Source organism: Canis lupus, chromosome 6 (assembly GCF_011100685.1).
Source record: "Canis lupus familiaris isolate Mischka breed German Shepherd chromosome 6, alternate assembly UU_Cfam_GSD_1.0, whole genome shotgun sequence".
NCBI classification, from domain to species: domain Eukaryota; kingdom Metazoa; phylum Chordata; class Mammalia; order Carnivora; family Canidae; genus Canis; species Canis lupus.
Window position 1 is genome coordinate 24,297,100 of NC_049227.1, and position 17,670 is coordinate 24,314,769.

Consider the following 17,670-nt stretch of genomic DNA (forward strand, 5'->3'; position numbering starts at 1 on the left):
AAGATTTTTGTCAAGAATGGATGCTGTATTTTGTCAAATGCTTTTTCTGAATCTTTTGAGAGGATCATATGGTTCTTATCCTTTCTTTTATTAATGTGGTGTATCATGTTAATTGACTTGTGAGTATTAAACCACCTCTGCAGCCCAGGAATATATATCACTTGATTGAGGTGAATAATTCTTTTAAATTCAATTTGCTAGTATCTTGTTGATAATTTTTATATCCATGTTCATCAGGGACACTGGCCTGTAATTCCCCTTTTTAGTGGGGTCTTTGGTTTTTGGAATCAAAGTAATGCTTGCCTCAGAGAATGAGTCTGGAAGTTTTCTTTTCATTTCTATTTTTTGTAACAGTTTGAGAAGAATAGGTATTAACTCTTCTTTAAGTTTCTGGGAGAATTCCCTGGGAAATCATCCATCCCCAGAGGTTTTTTTTTTTTTTTTTTTTCCTAAAGATTTTATTTATTTGTGAGAGACAGAGAGAGAGAGAGACAGAGAGACAGAGAGAGAGGCAGAGATACAGGCAGAGGGAGAAGCAGGCTCCATGCAGGGAGCCTGATGTGGGACTCGATCCCAGGACTCCAGGATCAGGCCCTGGGCTGAAGGCAGGGGCTAAACCGCTGAGCCACGGGGCTGCCCTTTTTTTTTTTTTAAGATTTTATTTAGGGTTGCCTCCGTGGCTCAGTTGGTTGAGCATCTACCTTTGGCTCAGGCCCTGATCTCAGAGTCCTGGGATGGAGCCCCGAATCAGGCTCCCTGCTCCACAGGGAGTTTGCCTCCCCATCTGCCTCCATCTCTCTCTGTCTCTCATGAATAAATAAATAAAATCTTTAAAAAATATTTTACTTATTTATCTGAGAGAGAGAGAGAGAGCACAAGCAGGCAAAGTGCCAGGCAGAGGGAGGGGGAGATTTAGGCTCCCTGCAGAGCAGGGAACCTGACACAGTGCTCTATCCCAGGACCCTGAGATCACCACCAAAGCCAAAGGCAGGTGCTTAACTGACTGAGCCACTCAGGTGCCCCTGTTGGGAAATTTTTGATTACTGATTCCATTTCTTTGCTGGTTATGGGTCTGTTCAAATTTTCTTTTCTTTTTAATTTTTTTATTGGAGTTCGATTTGCCAACATATAGCATAACACCCAGTGCTCATCCCACCAAGTGCTCGGCTCCGTGCCCATCACCAACTCACCCCAACCCCCCGCCCACTTCCCCTTCCACTACCCCTTGTTCATTTCCCAGAGTTAGGTGTCTCTCATGTTTTGTAACCCTCACTGATATTTTCACTCATTTTCTCTTCTTTCCCTTTATTCCCTTTCACTAATTTTTATATTTCCCAAATGAATGAGACCATATAATGTTTGTCAAATTTTCATTTCTTTCTGTTTCGGTTTTGGTAGTTTGTAGGTTTCTAGGAATTTATCCAATTCTTCCAGATTGCCCAGTTTGTTGACACATAATTATTCATAATAATCTCTTATAATTGTTTGTACTTCTATGGTATTGGTTATGACTCTCCCCTTTCATTCTTGATTTTATTTGGGTTCTTTCTCTTTTCTTTTTGATAAGTCTAGCTAGGGGTTTCTCAATTTTATTAATTCTTTCAAGGAATCAGCTCTTAGTTTTATTGATCTGTTCTACTGGAATTTTTATTTGTTTCTGTATCATTTAGGTCTCCTATGTTCTTTATTATTTTCCTTTTTCTGCTGGTTTTAGGCTTTATTTGCTGTTCCTTTTCTAGCTTTTTTAGGTGTAAGGTTAGATTGTGTATTTGAGACTTTTCTTGATTCTTGAGAATATCTATTGCAATATACCTCCCTTAGTCACTACTCCATAAAGCAGTGAGACTGATAAGATTGTTTTTAAGCCTGAGAGAGTGAAGTCTAGAACAGTCCAGAGAACCAGAAAAGACTTTTTGTGAGGTCTTTTTACTTATAACTAGTTGGCCTTCACTTAGCAGTATCCTGGAATCCCTGGACACATTCTCTTTGAGCTTTCACACAGTGTAAGGTTATCTCAGACCATAAACCATTGACAATTTAAGTAGGTTACAAAGACATGATTAGATTCAAGATTTCTCTTTGAGCTTTCACACAGTGTAAGGTTATCTCAGACCATAAACCACTGACAATTTAAGTAGGTTACAAAGACATGATTAGATTCAAGATTTTAAAGTCATCCCCAGTAAAATCTCCACTTTAGATACTGGATCACATAAATTCTCTTTGCTCTAGGACATTCCTAACCCTGACTCCCAAAAGGTGCAGGCACCCAAACACAAACCCTGAAGTTTCATAAATAACCTTCTTACCCAATATTCCTCTACGCTGGATATTTAGTACTTGGGCTTAGTTATTTTATGCAGTTCCATAGCCACATGATCTGCAGGGAAGATCCTGCTTCTCCAGCTCACTGAACTGCTGTTCTCATCCTAATCACGTGACTCACAGCAGCCTGAGCCCATTAGAGGAACAAGGGGCAAGGACTAGTCTGTTGGCATTCATAGAAGATTATCATCTCTAACAGTCTAATACTATTTCTTCAATTACTCCATCCCCATACAGTGAAATCTGATTATAGAGCAAGAGATTTTTCCTCTCTCCTGCCCCTCCAAGCATCATTACTTACTTAAGGAAAACTTCTTCCATGGTAGTGATCGAGACACCAAAGCTACCAATGCCCAGTTTTTCTTGACTTTTTTCCAGATCAGTAAGTAGGCCTGTAAACCTAGAAGGAGAAGAAAAGAGAAAGCTACCACCAGATTACTTTCATATAAATGTTTCTTGTTCCCAATTAATTTCCTTCAGCAGTGGTAAAAATGTAGCTCATCCTTCACTGCAATGCTTGTTACAGTTCCCATGGTTCTGATGAAAGAGAAATGTGGAATATATGAAGGGAAAAAAACTACCAAACTGCTATCATAAATTCCTTCCTGGTTTTCTGATAAAATTATCAACTGACTTTCTCTACATATTAACATTCATCTCTAATTAAGATTTAATTTACTTAACATATGCTGTAGTTCTTATAAAATACTAAATCAAAAAGGAAAAATGTTTTCAAATTAATAAGAAGCAGAAGATACTCAACAAAGAAAATGAAGTATGAATAATAGAATGTAGGAGCTAGAAGAGAATTGTTTCCTCACATAACCAGGTAAGTTTTGTGCCATCTCAGGAAGATGTGATACTGTGCCATCAAGGTTTCTGAAAAATAGTTTTTCTGAGATTTATGTTTCTCTACTTTAGAAGATCATCTACTCCAGAAACCTATTCAGCTGTTGAACCTATGTACTATGTTCTCTCTAAGGAGTGAATATGACCACAAAAAAGGAGACCAAAACTCTCCATTTTGGAAAGTTCTATCAAAATTTTCTCTATTTTTTTAGCCAAAATTAGATTCAATTTACTGTCTCATAATTAGTGGGAAAAGTAAGTTTTAGAATACTACTGACATGTTTATCAAGATAATTTGTACACATGTTTATCAATATATGCATGGCAAAATCTTATATATTTTTTTTAAAAATTATGAACCACTTTAGTGAGGCATGATTGACATATGTACATACACACAAGCTGCACATATGCAATATACACCATCAAGGCCTCCCCATATTTTCTCCTATCTCATTCATTCATTCATTCATCCATTCATTTTTGTAGTAAGAACATAAGATCTACCCTCGTGGCAAATTTTAAGTATACAACACAATATTCTTAATTACAGGCACTATGCTGTATAGTAGATCTCCATAACTTAAAGTTCTTGCAAAAACTGAAGCTATGGACCCTTGACAATCACTTCCCCATTTTCCTCTCCCCACAGCTCCTGGAACCCATGATTCTATTCCCTACTTCTATGAGCTTGACTATTTTTAATTCCAAATATAAGAGAAATCATACAGTATTTGTCTTTCTGTGTCTGGTTTATATCACTTAGCATAATGTCTTTAGATCTATCCATCCATATTGTCACAATGGCAGCATTTCCTTTTTCTTTAAGTATGAATAATATTTCATGATATGCATATACCAATTTTCTTTATTCATCCACAGATGGACATTTAGGTTGTTTCCATATTTTGATTATTGTGAATAATGCTGCAATAAACATGACAGAGCAAGTGTGTCTCTTTGAGATCCTGATTTTAATTCTTTTTCACAAACATCTGGGGGATTGCTGAATCATATTGTAGCTCATAATCATATGGCATAGCTGAATAATCATGTGGATAGCTAAATCATATGGTAGCTAGTAATTTTTTCGAAGAATCTCCATACTATTTTCTGCATAAAAAAATCTTAAGTAATATAAAAACAAACTCAAATTTTAAGAGTAATTTTTTCTATGGAGAAGGATTATAGGATCCTTTGACTTTTTAATTCATTCATTGCTATAATGAGGAACTTTAGTAATAATTGTGTTTTTGTGTATAATGTTGGTTAAACAGCAGACTCTGGCCTCTTAAGGGCTGGATAAATCAGAAAAAAAACAAAAATTTATAATGAATCATCAAAAATTATTATTATTATCCTTTTACTGATTAAAAAAAGTAGCAAATACAGAAAATGTGGATAACATAAATATTTAAAGAAGAAAATAAAAATAGTCTTACTACCTAGAAAATAACACCACTCTTACTAATGTGATATACTACTTTGATTCTATTGTTTTATTTCCATATTTTGCATACTGGTATACTACATTATAGGATTCTATATCCAGCTTTTACATGTAATGTAACGAGTGTTTTTCTATGAAAATATAAATTCCAAAGATTAATTTATATTCCATTGTATGAATGTTCTGTAATTGAATGAATTTTTATTTTTTAGGGGGAATTTAGGTATTTCTAGATGTTTCCTTAGAAAACAATTATATCCTGGAATTGTTGGGTCAAAGTATATGAATATTTTTAAGAGTTTCTCACTACTAGTATCTAAAGAGGAAATTTCACAAAATCATTATCAATGCTTACCAAAATCATTTTAAACATTTTTCTTCCTTTAAAAGCAAAAAAAATTATAATAAAATCTAGCTTAAATTTGCTCTTCTATTATTCCTAGTGATTCAGAAGAATTTTCTATATATATGGGAAATTTCTTTATCTTTTAATGAAAATGGCTTCTCACTTAAATACTAATTTTCTTGATATGAAAATAATGTTTAACTCTAAAACACTTAGAAACTATAGATAAAAAATGTACAAAATAGGAGGATGACAGAGGAAGAGGATCCTGAACTCATCTCATTCCACGTACACACCAAGGCAACAACTGTTAACTCTGAAAGCAACCTAAAGACTGGCAGCACAAATCTTCCACAGCTAAAGACAGAGAGAGAAGACCACATCAAGAAGGGTAGGAGAAACAAAGATGCAGTCAGGAGCCAAGAAGATCAGACCTTAAACAGACATCCCTGGCACTAGGGACCCACACTGGAAAGAGAAGTCCTCATAACATCTGGCTTTGAAAATCAGTGGGGCTTGATTCCAGAAGCTTTAAAAATCATCAAGGTTACCTCCTGCAGAACTAGAGGGCAATAGGAAACTGATCCCCTATTCTTATAGAGCCAGCACACTAAATAATTGGCCAGAGACACAGCACAGATGCAGGAGCTTGAAAACTACCATGGTATATGTGAAGCTTGATTGACTAATTTTAGGACATATGTCAGAGGTGGGGGGCAGGGATCTGCAGATTTCTCCAGGAACAAAAGTGCTTACAGGCATCATTTTTCCTGCCTTCTCTCAACCTAGATAGGCAGATTGCTTATAGAAGCCAGTTCTAATACTCTTTATCTACCTTTCTAGAATTACAAGGTCCAGCCCAGCAATTCCCCACAGACCAATACCATTTAACCCAACTGCCTCAGTAGGTGCTCCTTCAAAGTGACTCCTGCCCTGGGGTTATGGGGGAGGTAACCCTGCACACCAGCACACTCACAGTGCCAACTGCCAGGTTTCTTAGCTGGCTGCACAGGGAACAAGCATTGCCCTGGAGTGTTCCTGTAGATGTCACAGTGGCTAACTGCAGACAGCCTGGCTAGTCATGCCCATGAGCAAAATGATGGTAGCTACAGCTGGGCCTCTCACAGCATAGAGAGAAAACCCTGCCCTGTGCACCAGCAGCAGGCAAGGCAGGCTGTGGCAGGCACAGGACTGAGGGCCAGCCCCACTTACCAACATGCCTACAGCAATCACAACTCTGCCACAATGGGAAAGAGCATACAGCCCATACAGGGGACACCCCTGGTACGCTTAATTCTGATGACCAGGGAAGATGCACTACAGGGCACCACAGTATGCTTTTATACAAGGACACTTCTTTCAAGACCAGGAGATGTAGCTGATCTGCCTAATACATGGAAACAAACAGAAAGAGCCAGACAAAATGACACAGAGGAATATGTCCCAAATAAAAGAGCAAGCCAAAAATCACAGCAAAAGAGCTACATGAAATGGAAATAGACAATAAGCCTGCTAAATAATTAAAAGTAATGTTCATAAAGATACTTGTTGCACTTGAGAAAATAGTGAAATTCAGTGAAAACTTTAACAAAGAGATGGATAATATTAAAAAGAACCAGTCAGAACTAAAGAATTTAATAACTGAAATGAAAAATATACTAGAATTAATGAACAGCAGATTATATGGTGCAGAAGGATGAATGGATCAATAACCTTGAAGACAGAGTAATGGAAAACAACCAAGATGAACAGCAAAAAGAAAAAATAAAAATGAAAAAAGATTAAGGGATCTCTGTGACATCAAGCATAATAACATTTGCATTATAGGGATCCCAGAAAGAGAAGGTGGGGGAAGAAAACATATTTGAAGAAATAGTAGCTAAAAATTTCTCTAATCTAGCTAAGGTCCAGGAAGCACAGTGCGCCCCAAATAAGATGAAGCCTAGAAGGTCCACACCAAGACATAATAATTAAAATGGCAAAAAAATAATGATAATCTTAAAAACAGTAAGAGAAAAGTTCCATAAAAGGGAAACCCCAAAGTTACATTTTAAAAGGGAAACCCCAAATAGTAACCAGCTGATTTTTCAGCAGAAACTTTGTATGACAGAATAAAGTGGCATGATATACTCAAAGTTATGAAAGGAAAAAAGCTACAACCAAGAATACTCTACCCAGGAAGGGTACCATTCAGAATTGAAGAAAAAAAAAGAGTTTCCCAGATAAACAAAAGTTAAAATGAGTTCATCATCATTATACTAACCTAACAAGATGCTAAAGGGATTTGTTTAAGTGAAAAAAAAAGGCAATTATTACCTGTTAGAAAATTATGAAAGGAAAAACACCTCATTGGTAAAAGTGCACATACAGTAAAGGTAGTAGATTAATGGCTTATAATGCCAATATGGAGGTTAAATCACAAAAGTAGTGAAACCAATTATATCTACAAAAATTAGTCAAGAGATACACAAAATAAAGAGATGAAAATATGACATCATATACATAAAACATGCAAGAGAGAGAAAGAAAGAATCAAAGAAAAGAAACTGAGTGCTCAAAAAAAGAAAGTGAAGGGATAGAAAAAGATATTCCAATGCAACAATAGTCATATCTGTGCACTTTTCCCTCCATGCTCCAACCACACTGGCCTTTGTCTAGGCTCTCAAATGTGACATGTCCTTTTTTTCCAATATTTTTTTCCTCCAAAAATTGTTTTGAACCCAGTTCCTCTCTTACCTTAATTTTATTCATCATTTGGATACTGGGCTTACATGCTGCTCACTTTTCCTGATGATTCCAATATAAGAGCACCTTATACTTCCATAAGTAACCATTTATAATTGTGACTCATCAATGATTATTTAACCCATTCATCAAATATTTAGGTAGTGCCAACTATGTGCTAAGCAATGTTCTCAGTCCAGGAGACAGAGAAGTGAACAAAACTAAGTCCTTGATATCACATTTTAGTGTGAGACATAAGACAATACAATAAACAAATAAATGAATAATATGATGTCAGGCAGTTTATCAACTTTTCCTCTCTTCCATCCAAAGTAATGGGTACTATTCATGCCTGTATCCCTTGCACAACATAAAACTATATAAATTTTAAATTCTTAAAAATTTGGAAACTTTCTTCTTCATTATCCTAGTTAAGATTAAAGAGAACACTGTGGGGACACCTGGTGCAGTCAAACATCTGCCTTTGGTGCAGGTCATGATCCCTGGGTCCTAGGATCGAGCCCCACATCAGACTCTCTGCTCGGCAAGGAGCCTGCTTCTCCCTCTCCCTCTCCCTCTCCGGGCCGCTCTGCCTACTTGTGCTCTCGCTTCCTCTCCCCCTCCTCAAATAAATAAATAAAAATCTTTTAAAAATATTCCATCAAAAAAATAAAAATAAAAATATTCCATCATTAGGATGAAGCACAGTTTATTCACTTACTGAGGACGTCTTACTTGCTTACAAGTCTTGGCAATTATGAATAAAGCTGCTATAAATATCCGTGTGCAGGTTTTTTTTGTGTATGTAAGTTTTTAACTACTTTAAATATGCATATACTGCTGAATTGAATGGTTAAGAGTATGTTTAGTTTTGTAGGAAATCACCAAATTATCTTCCAAAGTGGCTGTGCCATTTTGCATTCTGCCAAGCAATGAATGAATGAGAGTCCCTGTTGATCCACATTCTCATCAGCATTTGGTGTTGTCGGTGTTCTGGATTTGGGCCATTCTAATCAATGTGTGGTGATATCTAATTATTGTTTTAGTTTGCATTTACCTGATATGAAATGGGCATCTTTTCATACACTCATCTTCCACCCATCTTCTTTGGTGAGGCATCTATTAAAGTCTTTGACCCATTTTTAGGAGTGACTAAGTGGTTCATTCAGTTAAGCATCAGACTCAGTTTCACCTCAGATTATGATTGCATGGGTCACAAGACTGAGCTCTGCATTGGGCTCTGCACTCAGCACAAGGTCTGCTTGGGACTCTCTCTCCCTCTCTCTGCCCCTCCCCTCTGCACGCTCTCTTTCTCTAAAATAAATATTTAAAAACAAGTCTTCAACCCATTTTTAAATTGGGTTGTATGTTTTCTTATTGTTGTGTTCTAAGAATATTTTGGATAACAATCTTTTATCAGATGTGTGTCTGCAAATATTTTTCCCCATCCATGGGTTGCCTTCTAATTCTCTAGATATTGCCCATCACAGAGCACAGTTTTTCATTTTAATAAAGCCCAGATTTTCAATTATTTCTTTTAGAGATCATGCTATTAGTGTTGTATCTAAAAACTCATTGCCATACCAATGGGCATCTCGGCTTTCTCCTAGATTATCTTCTAGCAGTTATATAGTTTCTCATTTTACATCTAGACCTATGATCCATTTTGAGTTAATTTTCCTGAAAGGTGTAAGATATGTGTCTACGTTAATTTATTTTTCATATGGATGTCCAGTGATTCTAGCACCACTTGTTGAAAAGGCTCTTTTTTCTCCATTGCTTCTTTGACAAAGATCAGTTGACTATATTTATATTGGTCTATTTCTGGACTTGCCGTTCTGTTCCATTGATCTACTTTTCTATTCTTTGACTAATGTCACACTGTCATGATTACAGCAGATTTATACCAAGTCTTGAAACTGGTTAGTGTCAGTCCTCCAACATTTTTCTCCTTCAATACTGTGTTGCCTATTTAGAGTCTTTTGCCTCTCTATATAAACTTTAGAATCAATTTGTCTATATCCACCAAATAACTTATTGGGATTTTTATGAGGATTACATTAGGGGTGTCTGAGTGGTTCAGTTGGTTGAGGGTCTGAGTTTTGATCTCAGGAACGTGGGTTTAAGCCCCATGTTGGGCTCTGCACTGGGACTGGAGCCTACTTAAAAAAAAAAAAAAAAAGATTGTGGGACACCTGAGTGGCTCAATGGTTGAGCGTCTGCCTTTGGCTCAGGATGTGATTCCAGATGGGGGGATTGAGTCCCACATCAGGCCCCCTGTGGGGAGCCTGCTTCTCACTCTCTCTGTGTCTCTCATGAATAAATAAAATCTTTTAAATAAAATAAAATAAAATAAAATAAGATTATATTGAATCTATAGATCAAGCTGGGAAGAACTGACATCTAACAATATTAGTCTTCCTATACATAAACATAAAATATCTAATTTACTTAGTTTTTCTATTTCATTCATCCAAGTTTGGTAGAACTTGCATATATTTGGTATTTGGTAGGTTTATACCTAAACATTTCATTTTTGGATGTACTAAATTTTGGAAGTGTGTTTATAATTTCAAATGTTTCCTATATGTTGTTCATTGCCAACATATAGGAAAGTGATTTACTTTTGCATACTAACTTTGCATATTGCCTCTTTGCTATAATCACTTATTAATTCCAGGAGGGTTTTTTTTTTTTGTCAATTCTTTCAGATATTCTGTATAAGATGATTGTATCATCTGTAAACAAAGGTAGTTTTATTTCTTCCTTCCCAATCTACATAACATTTCCTTGTCTTTTCTTATTACATTAGCTAGGACCTTCAACATGATGTGGGAAAGCAGTGGAGAGAGATTTCCTTGCCTTTGTCCTGATATTAATGGGAAAGCTTTGAGTTTCTCACCACTGTGTATGATGTTAGCTACAGGCTTTTTGTAGATACTCCTTAGCCAGTTGAAGACATTCCCCTCTATCTTCTTTTGAGAATGCCAACAAGCTTGTTTTATGCTGTAAGGGAATACGAAGCTAGTTAATTACATCTTGCAAGAAGATGAAATTGGAACAGTCTGTGGAAGTTTATGAGTCTCCTCTTCCCTTAGTTAACATACACATTCCAAACACAATTATTATTCCTTGCTTCTTCCTTTGACAACTAATTTGGTTAATGGTTGTGGGCAAACTGCCTGTTTCCTCTGGTTTCTAGAGTTTCTTCCTCCAGGAGCTGCTGTTATATAGGCTACTATTTCTCTTATTATCTTAGTAACTCACTTGATTTCACTCAGCAAGAAGAAAATTTGTGCTAATAACTTACCATATCTTAGTCATTACTTAACAACAGGCATTCAGAAATAGAAATAATATATCAAGACAAGCCCAAATTAAACCTAACTTGCATGACACCCCTCTACAAATAATGAAATCCTCAGGAAGTAAATATTTTTATAAGATAAAAATTTAATAAAATTGACGAATGGATATATAATAACAGGGCTAAAGAGTTATACAGGACTGTATTAGAAATTTTAAAGATGCTAAAGTACATATAACATATTACCATCATTTGATTAATCTTCTTCTTCAAAGATTATGTAGCATATCTCTCTGTCTCTTCCTTTTTATCATTTGGAACAATTTCATGCCTTCCTTTAGTTATTTCACCAACCCAGCTGAGCTCTAGTTCAAAAGCTTTATCCTTAACTTCATTATGTACTATGTAAATTATTTTTGCAACTTATTTAACAACATCACAGTGGGTCATTTTTTTCATCTGAAGCTTTTCTATTCATCTTTTGCAGCTTACCTGGCTTTGCCAATGGCACAGCCCCAATAACCATATGACACTCCTGATGTAGGGCTGTGCACCATCACTCACACTGTAAGACCTTAACATGAAACCACAGCCAAAAGGTCTAAAAGCACTGTAGAGTATATATACATGTATATACATGGCCACTCTTGTTGAAAGACATTTTAATGGAAAGTTATAGCCAAAATTAGATCTAAAGTTGGAAGCTTCTTTTGCAATGATTGCTAAAGAACGAGCATCTGCCAACAAACCTGCTAGTGCCATTCCAAATGCCAATCAACATTAAAAAGTTGTTTGTTGGAACTTTGTAAAGTTTAGAAAGGACTAACTTTTCTACCCCCAAAACAATGCCATCTTTACATCTGATTCCAATAGCTATACTATCATTTTCCACAGCCTTCACTGCAAATACAACTTGAAAAACTCTTCCATTAGGACAGACTGTAGAGGCTGATAGGTCATACTCTGCCTTGACTGCTCATCATGCTAGACTTGTGGGACTTAAGGTGCTTCAAGGCCTAAAGCACACTGGAGCCACAGTCTCATAGCAGGCTCTCTCATGATTTGCCTTGGAAAGTAAATTTTTGACTATTACTTATCAAGTGGCAACTAGAAAGAATCTACTTGCCAAGCCCAAGGAAACCTGGAAAAGTAATAGTTATTTTTGGTAATCCAAAACCATTTATCTAACATTCTCTGGATCTTTACCTGTCCGTGTGCTTTTTGGGTAGGATAAATGATAATTCAGCTGCAACATTGGTTTCCAGTCTGGCATCAGGTACATGCTGTTCAACGAGTCGAGTAATTTGTTCAACATCACAATGAGGTTCCTTCACTATAATTATGTGGTATCCCACACCTGAAAACATTCATTAAAAAGTCAAAAAATTTTAAATGTAATCTTAACACTCCCTAACCCCAAAAACAAGCTCTCGTCTGTTAAAAATTTCATTTTTTAAGAGGAATCATGATTGTGCTTAGGAACAAATGATTTTCAAATCATCTTCAACTCATTCCTCTTAGTTCCTGTCTTTAATCTTTGGGATAAATAGGTTTCATATTCTTACCAGAATTCAAACTTGTAAAGTTTTATTGTTTTATGTTTTCTTTTTTATTTTTTATTTTTTTAAATTTTTTATTTTTTTTTTAATTTATGATAGTCACAGAGAGAGAGAGAGGCAGAGACACAGGCAGAGGGAGAAGCAGGCTCCATGCACCGGGAGCCTGACGTGGGATTCGATCCCGGGTCTCGAGGATCGCGCCCCAGGCCAAAGGCAGGCGCCAAACCGCTGTGCCACCCAGGGATCCCTGTTTTATGTTTTCTTTGGATTTTCTTCCTTCCGTCATTCTTTAAATACTTAACGCTTACTCATCACATTTCAGACACTTATCAAAAGTGGAAACTTTACCTTCATCATATTAATGAATGAAAACTGCAAAATTTCACCTTATTGTACTAGGAAGTCTTTACTTGGTCACACAAAAACAGGCTATGTGGACTTGTGACACTAAGTCTTTCTGATCTGTTCAGGGTTTTATATACATACACATGTTCATGTGTATGTTTGTCCACACATCTGTATGGATACACACATACATGCTCATCTTTCTGGTCTTGTTGCTCTTATTCTTATTTTATCATTCATCACTTTAAGCTGGCTTACTGTTATATCCTAAAATGGTGCTTCTGAATCCAATATTTCTAACTTCTTCTTATATGTACATTTGCATATCTAATGAAAACCACTCTTGTTTTCAATGCCTTCCATTTCCTACCCCTGACCATCAAACTTAATTTCTTATTGATCCTCCCAAAAAACCTGATCCAGGCTGACTTCCTCATTGTTCTAGGAGTAAAAAAAGTCCCATTTTTATCCTCTTGCTCTTACTTACTTGTCCATTTTCCTAAAAGATTTTGTTCTTTTCTCCATTGCCTTTATAAAGCCTGTAACTGAAGGCATTCTATGGATAACCAATATACCTGAGCAATACTTTTGTGTCTATAACTAACCTACTATGGATTTTTATATCCTCATCTGTAAGTGCAAAATAATTCAATAATATTAGTCTCTCTCTTTCTGACGTTCACAAAATTGACAGTTTAAGTAAGACCCTACATCCTCTTTGATGGGGAAGTGGTAGCATATGAGAGTACCAAGCATGGGCCTTGGTGCCAGAGGGACCCAGGTCCACTCCCATTGTTCTGCTTCATAAAAATGGTGATGTTATAAAGATTAGATGAGATAATATGTGTAAACATGAATATAACTCACCTGCAATAAATGTGAGTTGAATGAATGAATTCAAGTACTGAATTCATGATTAATAGAATGACAGAATGTTTAACTATTCTCATTAATTTGTCTCCTCCTCATTCTGAAATCCTGATATACTCACAGCTTTGAGACACGTAATTTCAGAAACAATTATATAAGCTTTTGTATTGTTCACTTTCAACGTACTAGTCTTACTGACTAACCAAACTATATATTTATCAGAGTCAAGACAATTTTATTCCACAGTTTGGTCATTTCCTGTTCAATAAAGTCTTGTTGGGGATCCCTGGGTGGCGCAGCGGTTTGGCGCGGGCCTTTGGCCCAGGGCACGATCCTGGAGACCCGGGATCGAATCCCACATCGGGGTCCCGGTGCATGGAGCCTGCTTCTCCCTTTGCCTGTGTCTCTGCCTCTCTCTCTCTCTCTCTGTGACTATCATAAATAAATAAAAATTAAAAAATAAAAATAAAAATAAACTCTTGTTGGTCAACCACCACATCTCAGGAATATTCATGAAAATAAACTGGAAAGCATTTAACTCATTATACTGGGAGTTTGATACTGATTTGATTGAAAAGGGTCAGAAATATCTAGTCATTGATTTTTTCCTCTCCAAGCCACGAATCTATGTGCTAAACCCTCAAAAGCATTACTTTACTTCTCCAACAAATTAACACTTCAGTAGAAGCCACATGAAAGAAATAAACATGACTTTTGTGGGGTCAACAAACAATATTTTCCAAGTCAGAATATACTTAAGTAATAATGAGAAGTAATTAACTAGATAGGAAATGTCTAAGTTACAAAAAACCAATTTAAATAGTTTAGACCTAACATAATTAAGGACACAGGAAGTTTTTGAGGACTTGTGTAGAGGGACAATAATAACAAAAACCATGTTTGAATAATATTATTAAGCCATTAGCATCCAAAAAATGATCAAAGGGAGAGAGACCATATATCCTTTTAAGGAAAATTGAAGAGCCACAGCAGCACAGGGATCCCTTGACCATGATGGCTATGCGGTCACCCAGAACATCAGCCTCATCCATGTGGTGGGTAGTCAGTAAGATGGTTCGATCATGTTTATACTGCTGAAGGACATTCCAGGTGAATCTCCTTGAGACTGGGTCCATGCCAGATGTTGGCTCATCAAGTATCACAACCTAAAAACCAGAAGAACAATTCCATGATTTATGCTGTCCCCCTTATGGGATAACTTACTATTTATGGGGGCATATTTAAGTTAAGATACATAATCTACACTATATTTTATTAAGAACTCTGCAAAATTAATAGTAATTTCTCTTTTTTAAAAGATTTTATTTATTTATTCATGAGAGATACAGAGAAAGGAGGGGGGCAGAGACAAAGGCAGAGGGTGAGGCAGGCTCCATGCAGGGAACCCGATGCGGGACTTGATCCCAGGGCTCCAGGATCACACCCCGGGCCGAAGGCAGGTGCCAAACTGCTGAGCCATCCAGGGATCCCCAGTAATTTCAAGCTCTATAACCACATTACAGCACCTGGTCAAAAGTGGGAATCCCCTCTGATTACCATTTGGGAAGTTCCTTTTAGAAAGTTAGATTGATATCAGCTTTTAGGTTTGTGTCAGGTGAGTTTCATATACCATCTGAAGCAGGGATTCGCGTTAACCATTCTTTACCTTGGAGCCTCCTATAAGTGCTATAATTATGGAGAGTTTGCGCTTCATTCCTCCACTCAGTGACTTTGCAATTGCATCATGCTTTTCCAGCAGGCCAAAAGAAGTTAGCATTTTATTAACTTCTGTGGGCCGTATCTCTGGAGGTACTCCTTTTATCTACAAAGAGAAGCCAGAGTTTACATGGTACTTCCACCTTTATACTTAAAATATATCTTACATCAAAACTTCTCTTACACAACTATTTATATATGAGACAATTCTTCCTTTCACCTTCCTTTATGGTAAAAGAACAATGCCAAAAAAGATTCCACTAAATTAGGGTAAAGATGTTGTTCCTTGTTCATACTGCCTGAAGCATATGAAGAGTGGGGGAAAAGAACATCTCTTTGACTCACCACACAGTAGAAATAAAGATGTTCTGATACTGTCAACTCTGCAAACAATATGTCATCCTGGGGGCAAAATCCCAAGTTATTCCTGACGTGATTCATGTCTTTTGAGATATCATATCCATTAATATACACCTTTCCACTTGTTGGAAGAGTCAAACCTGGAATTAAGCCGAGGACATGACAGAAGCTTAGCTTCTACGAGAGAAACTAACTGTCCATTAGCATCTAAACTTCAGTCTACTTAAAGATTACTAAAAAAAGCTATCAGAGCCTTCTACAGAAGTAGTAGTCGTAAATATAAATGGGTTACTTTCTGATGATGAGGAAAGAAATAATTTTTTTTCCTTTATTTTTTGTCTATATATTCTAGTTTTCGGTGAATATGAAATAATATGAATTACTTGAGTGCTACAAAATGCTTTGAAGAATTTGCTGTTCTAATATTCTAGTACTATTGTCTGCCATTTGATAACATATATGAGCCATATTATGATCTGAGCACTGCATTATAAACACAATGGCTGATTTTTTCAAATGAAAAATTCAGAACACAGGACCCTAACCCTCTAGAAGTTAAAATTTTGTTGGAAGAGAAAATGTTATCACATATAGTGGCCTTAAAATATTTGCATAACATTTATGCAAAGATGGCAACTGGGCCATTTTTCTGCTGAAAAAGTTGATAACATTCTAAATAGTTACAAAACTCCTTAAGTTCCACAACTCAATAATTCTACTTTAAGGGGCACCTCTGTGCCCAGCTGGTTGAGCTGGACTCTTGGTTCCAGCTTAGATCTGATCTCAGGATCATGGGATCACTGCTCTCCCTGCTTAGTGTGGAGTCTGCTTGTGTTTCCCTCTCCCTCCCCAAAGCTCTCTCTTTCTAAAGTAAATAAATCTTTTTAAAAATAATTCCACTTTAAAAAATACACTCTGAGGGGTGCCTGGGTGGTTCAGTCAGTTAAATATCCAAAATCAAGCTGACTTTGGCTCAGGTCATGATCTTGGGATCATGAGACCGAGCCCTGCATGCGGCTCTGTGCTCAGCATATAGTCTGCTTGAGAATGATATCTCCCCTCCCAAAAAACAGTCTAAAAAAATTACAAAAAAATTTTTTAAAGCACTCTGGAAAGGAAAAATGTATTCAAGATTGTCCATTACATTTAGGGTAATTAAAATGTTTCCCTTTACTCTTGTTGCCAGGCCCTCTAACCTATTTAACATTTGTCCCAGATTTTTCATTTTTAACAAAGTATCATCATTAATGATACTAACATAAGATGGGGCAGGTGCTGGATTGGAATACCTCTAACTTGGTATATCTGACTTCTGGCATATTTGCCTAGTGGTATGTGAGAAGTATGTACAATAAGTAAGAGTTATCACACTTTAATGCATGGGTCTGAAAGAGGAACAGTAACAATGTTCTTGATACAACGTTACTAACACATCCATTTAAAGACAATTATACAGGCACTCCCTGATACACTAAAGTGGGATAAGATGACCGAGGCTATAAAGAGTGATGACCGAGGCTATAAAGAGTGAACTTTTTAGCGTGGGAAAAGTACTCAGTAGTACTGCCCTTCCTGGACATTTGGTATATAGGCCAGTTGTGCCTGTGAATTGTATCACCAGGAACCGTGGCAGGTTGGATAAGTGGGAAAATTGGGTAAGGTCTACTTAAAGTTTTGTGAGAAATTGTGGGAAAGCAGTCCTCACCTCGACCATACAGAGAACAGGTTAGACGTTTTCCTTTGGTACCTTTGTAATTTATCATTTTATATAATTATGCAATTGATTTATCTTGTCATTTGGTGAGTCAAGGGTTTCCAA

The 17,670-nt window shown here is 36.6% G+C and overlaps 1 protein-coding gene across 16 annotated transcripts in view; it reads right to left on the reverse strand.

Moving 5' to 3' along the window:
* The window catches only part of LOC489979 (ATP-binding cassette sub-family A member 3-like), a 191,200-nt gene that overhangs the window by 72,515 nt on the left and 101,015 nt on the right, over nt 1-17,670 (reverse strand). For 15 of the 16 annotated variants that reach the window (XR_005360835.1, XM_038540120.1, XM_038540119.1 and 12 more), the window contains 5 exons: nt 15,837-15,991; nt 15,442-15,597; nt 14,731-14,941; nt 12,208-12,358; nt 2,627-2,725 (listed from right to left, as the gene is read on the reverse strand). Coding sequence is in view for 15 of the 16 variants with exons in the window: in XM_038540120.1 (XP_038396048.1) it covers nt 2,627-2,725; nt 12,208-12,358; nt 14,731-14,941; nt 15,442-15,597; nt 15,837-15,991 (772 nt within the window). In the remaining variant the exon portion in view is untranslated. The remainder of the gene's footprint in view (nt 1-2,626; nt 2,726-12,207; nt 12,359-14,730; nt 14,942-15,441; nt 15,598-15,836; nt 15,992-17,670) is intronic. The other variant, XM_038540116.1, reaches the window with a different exon arrangement.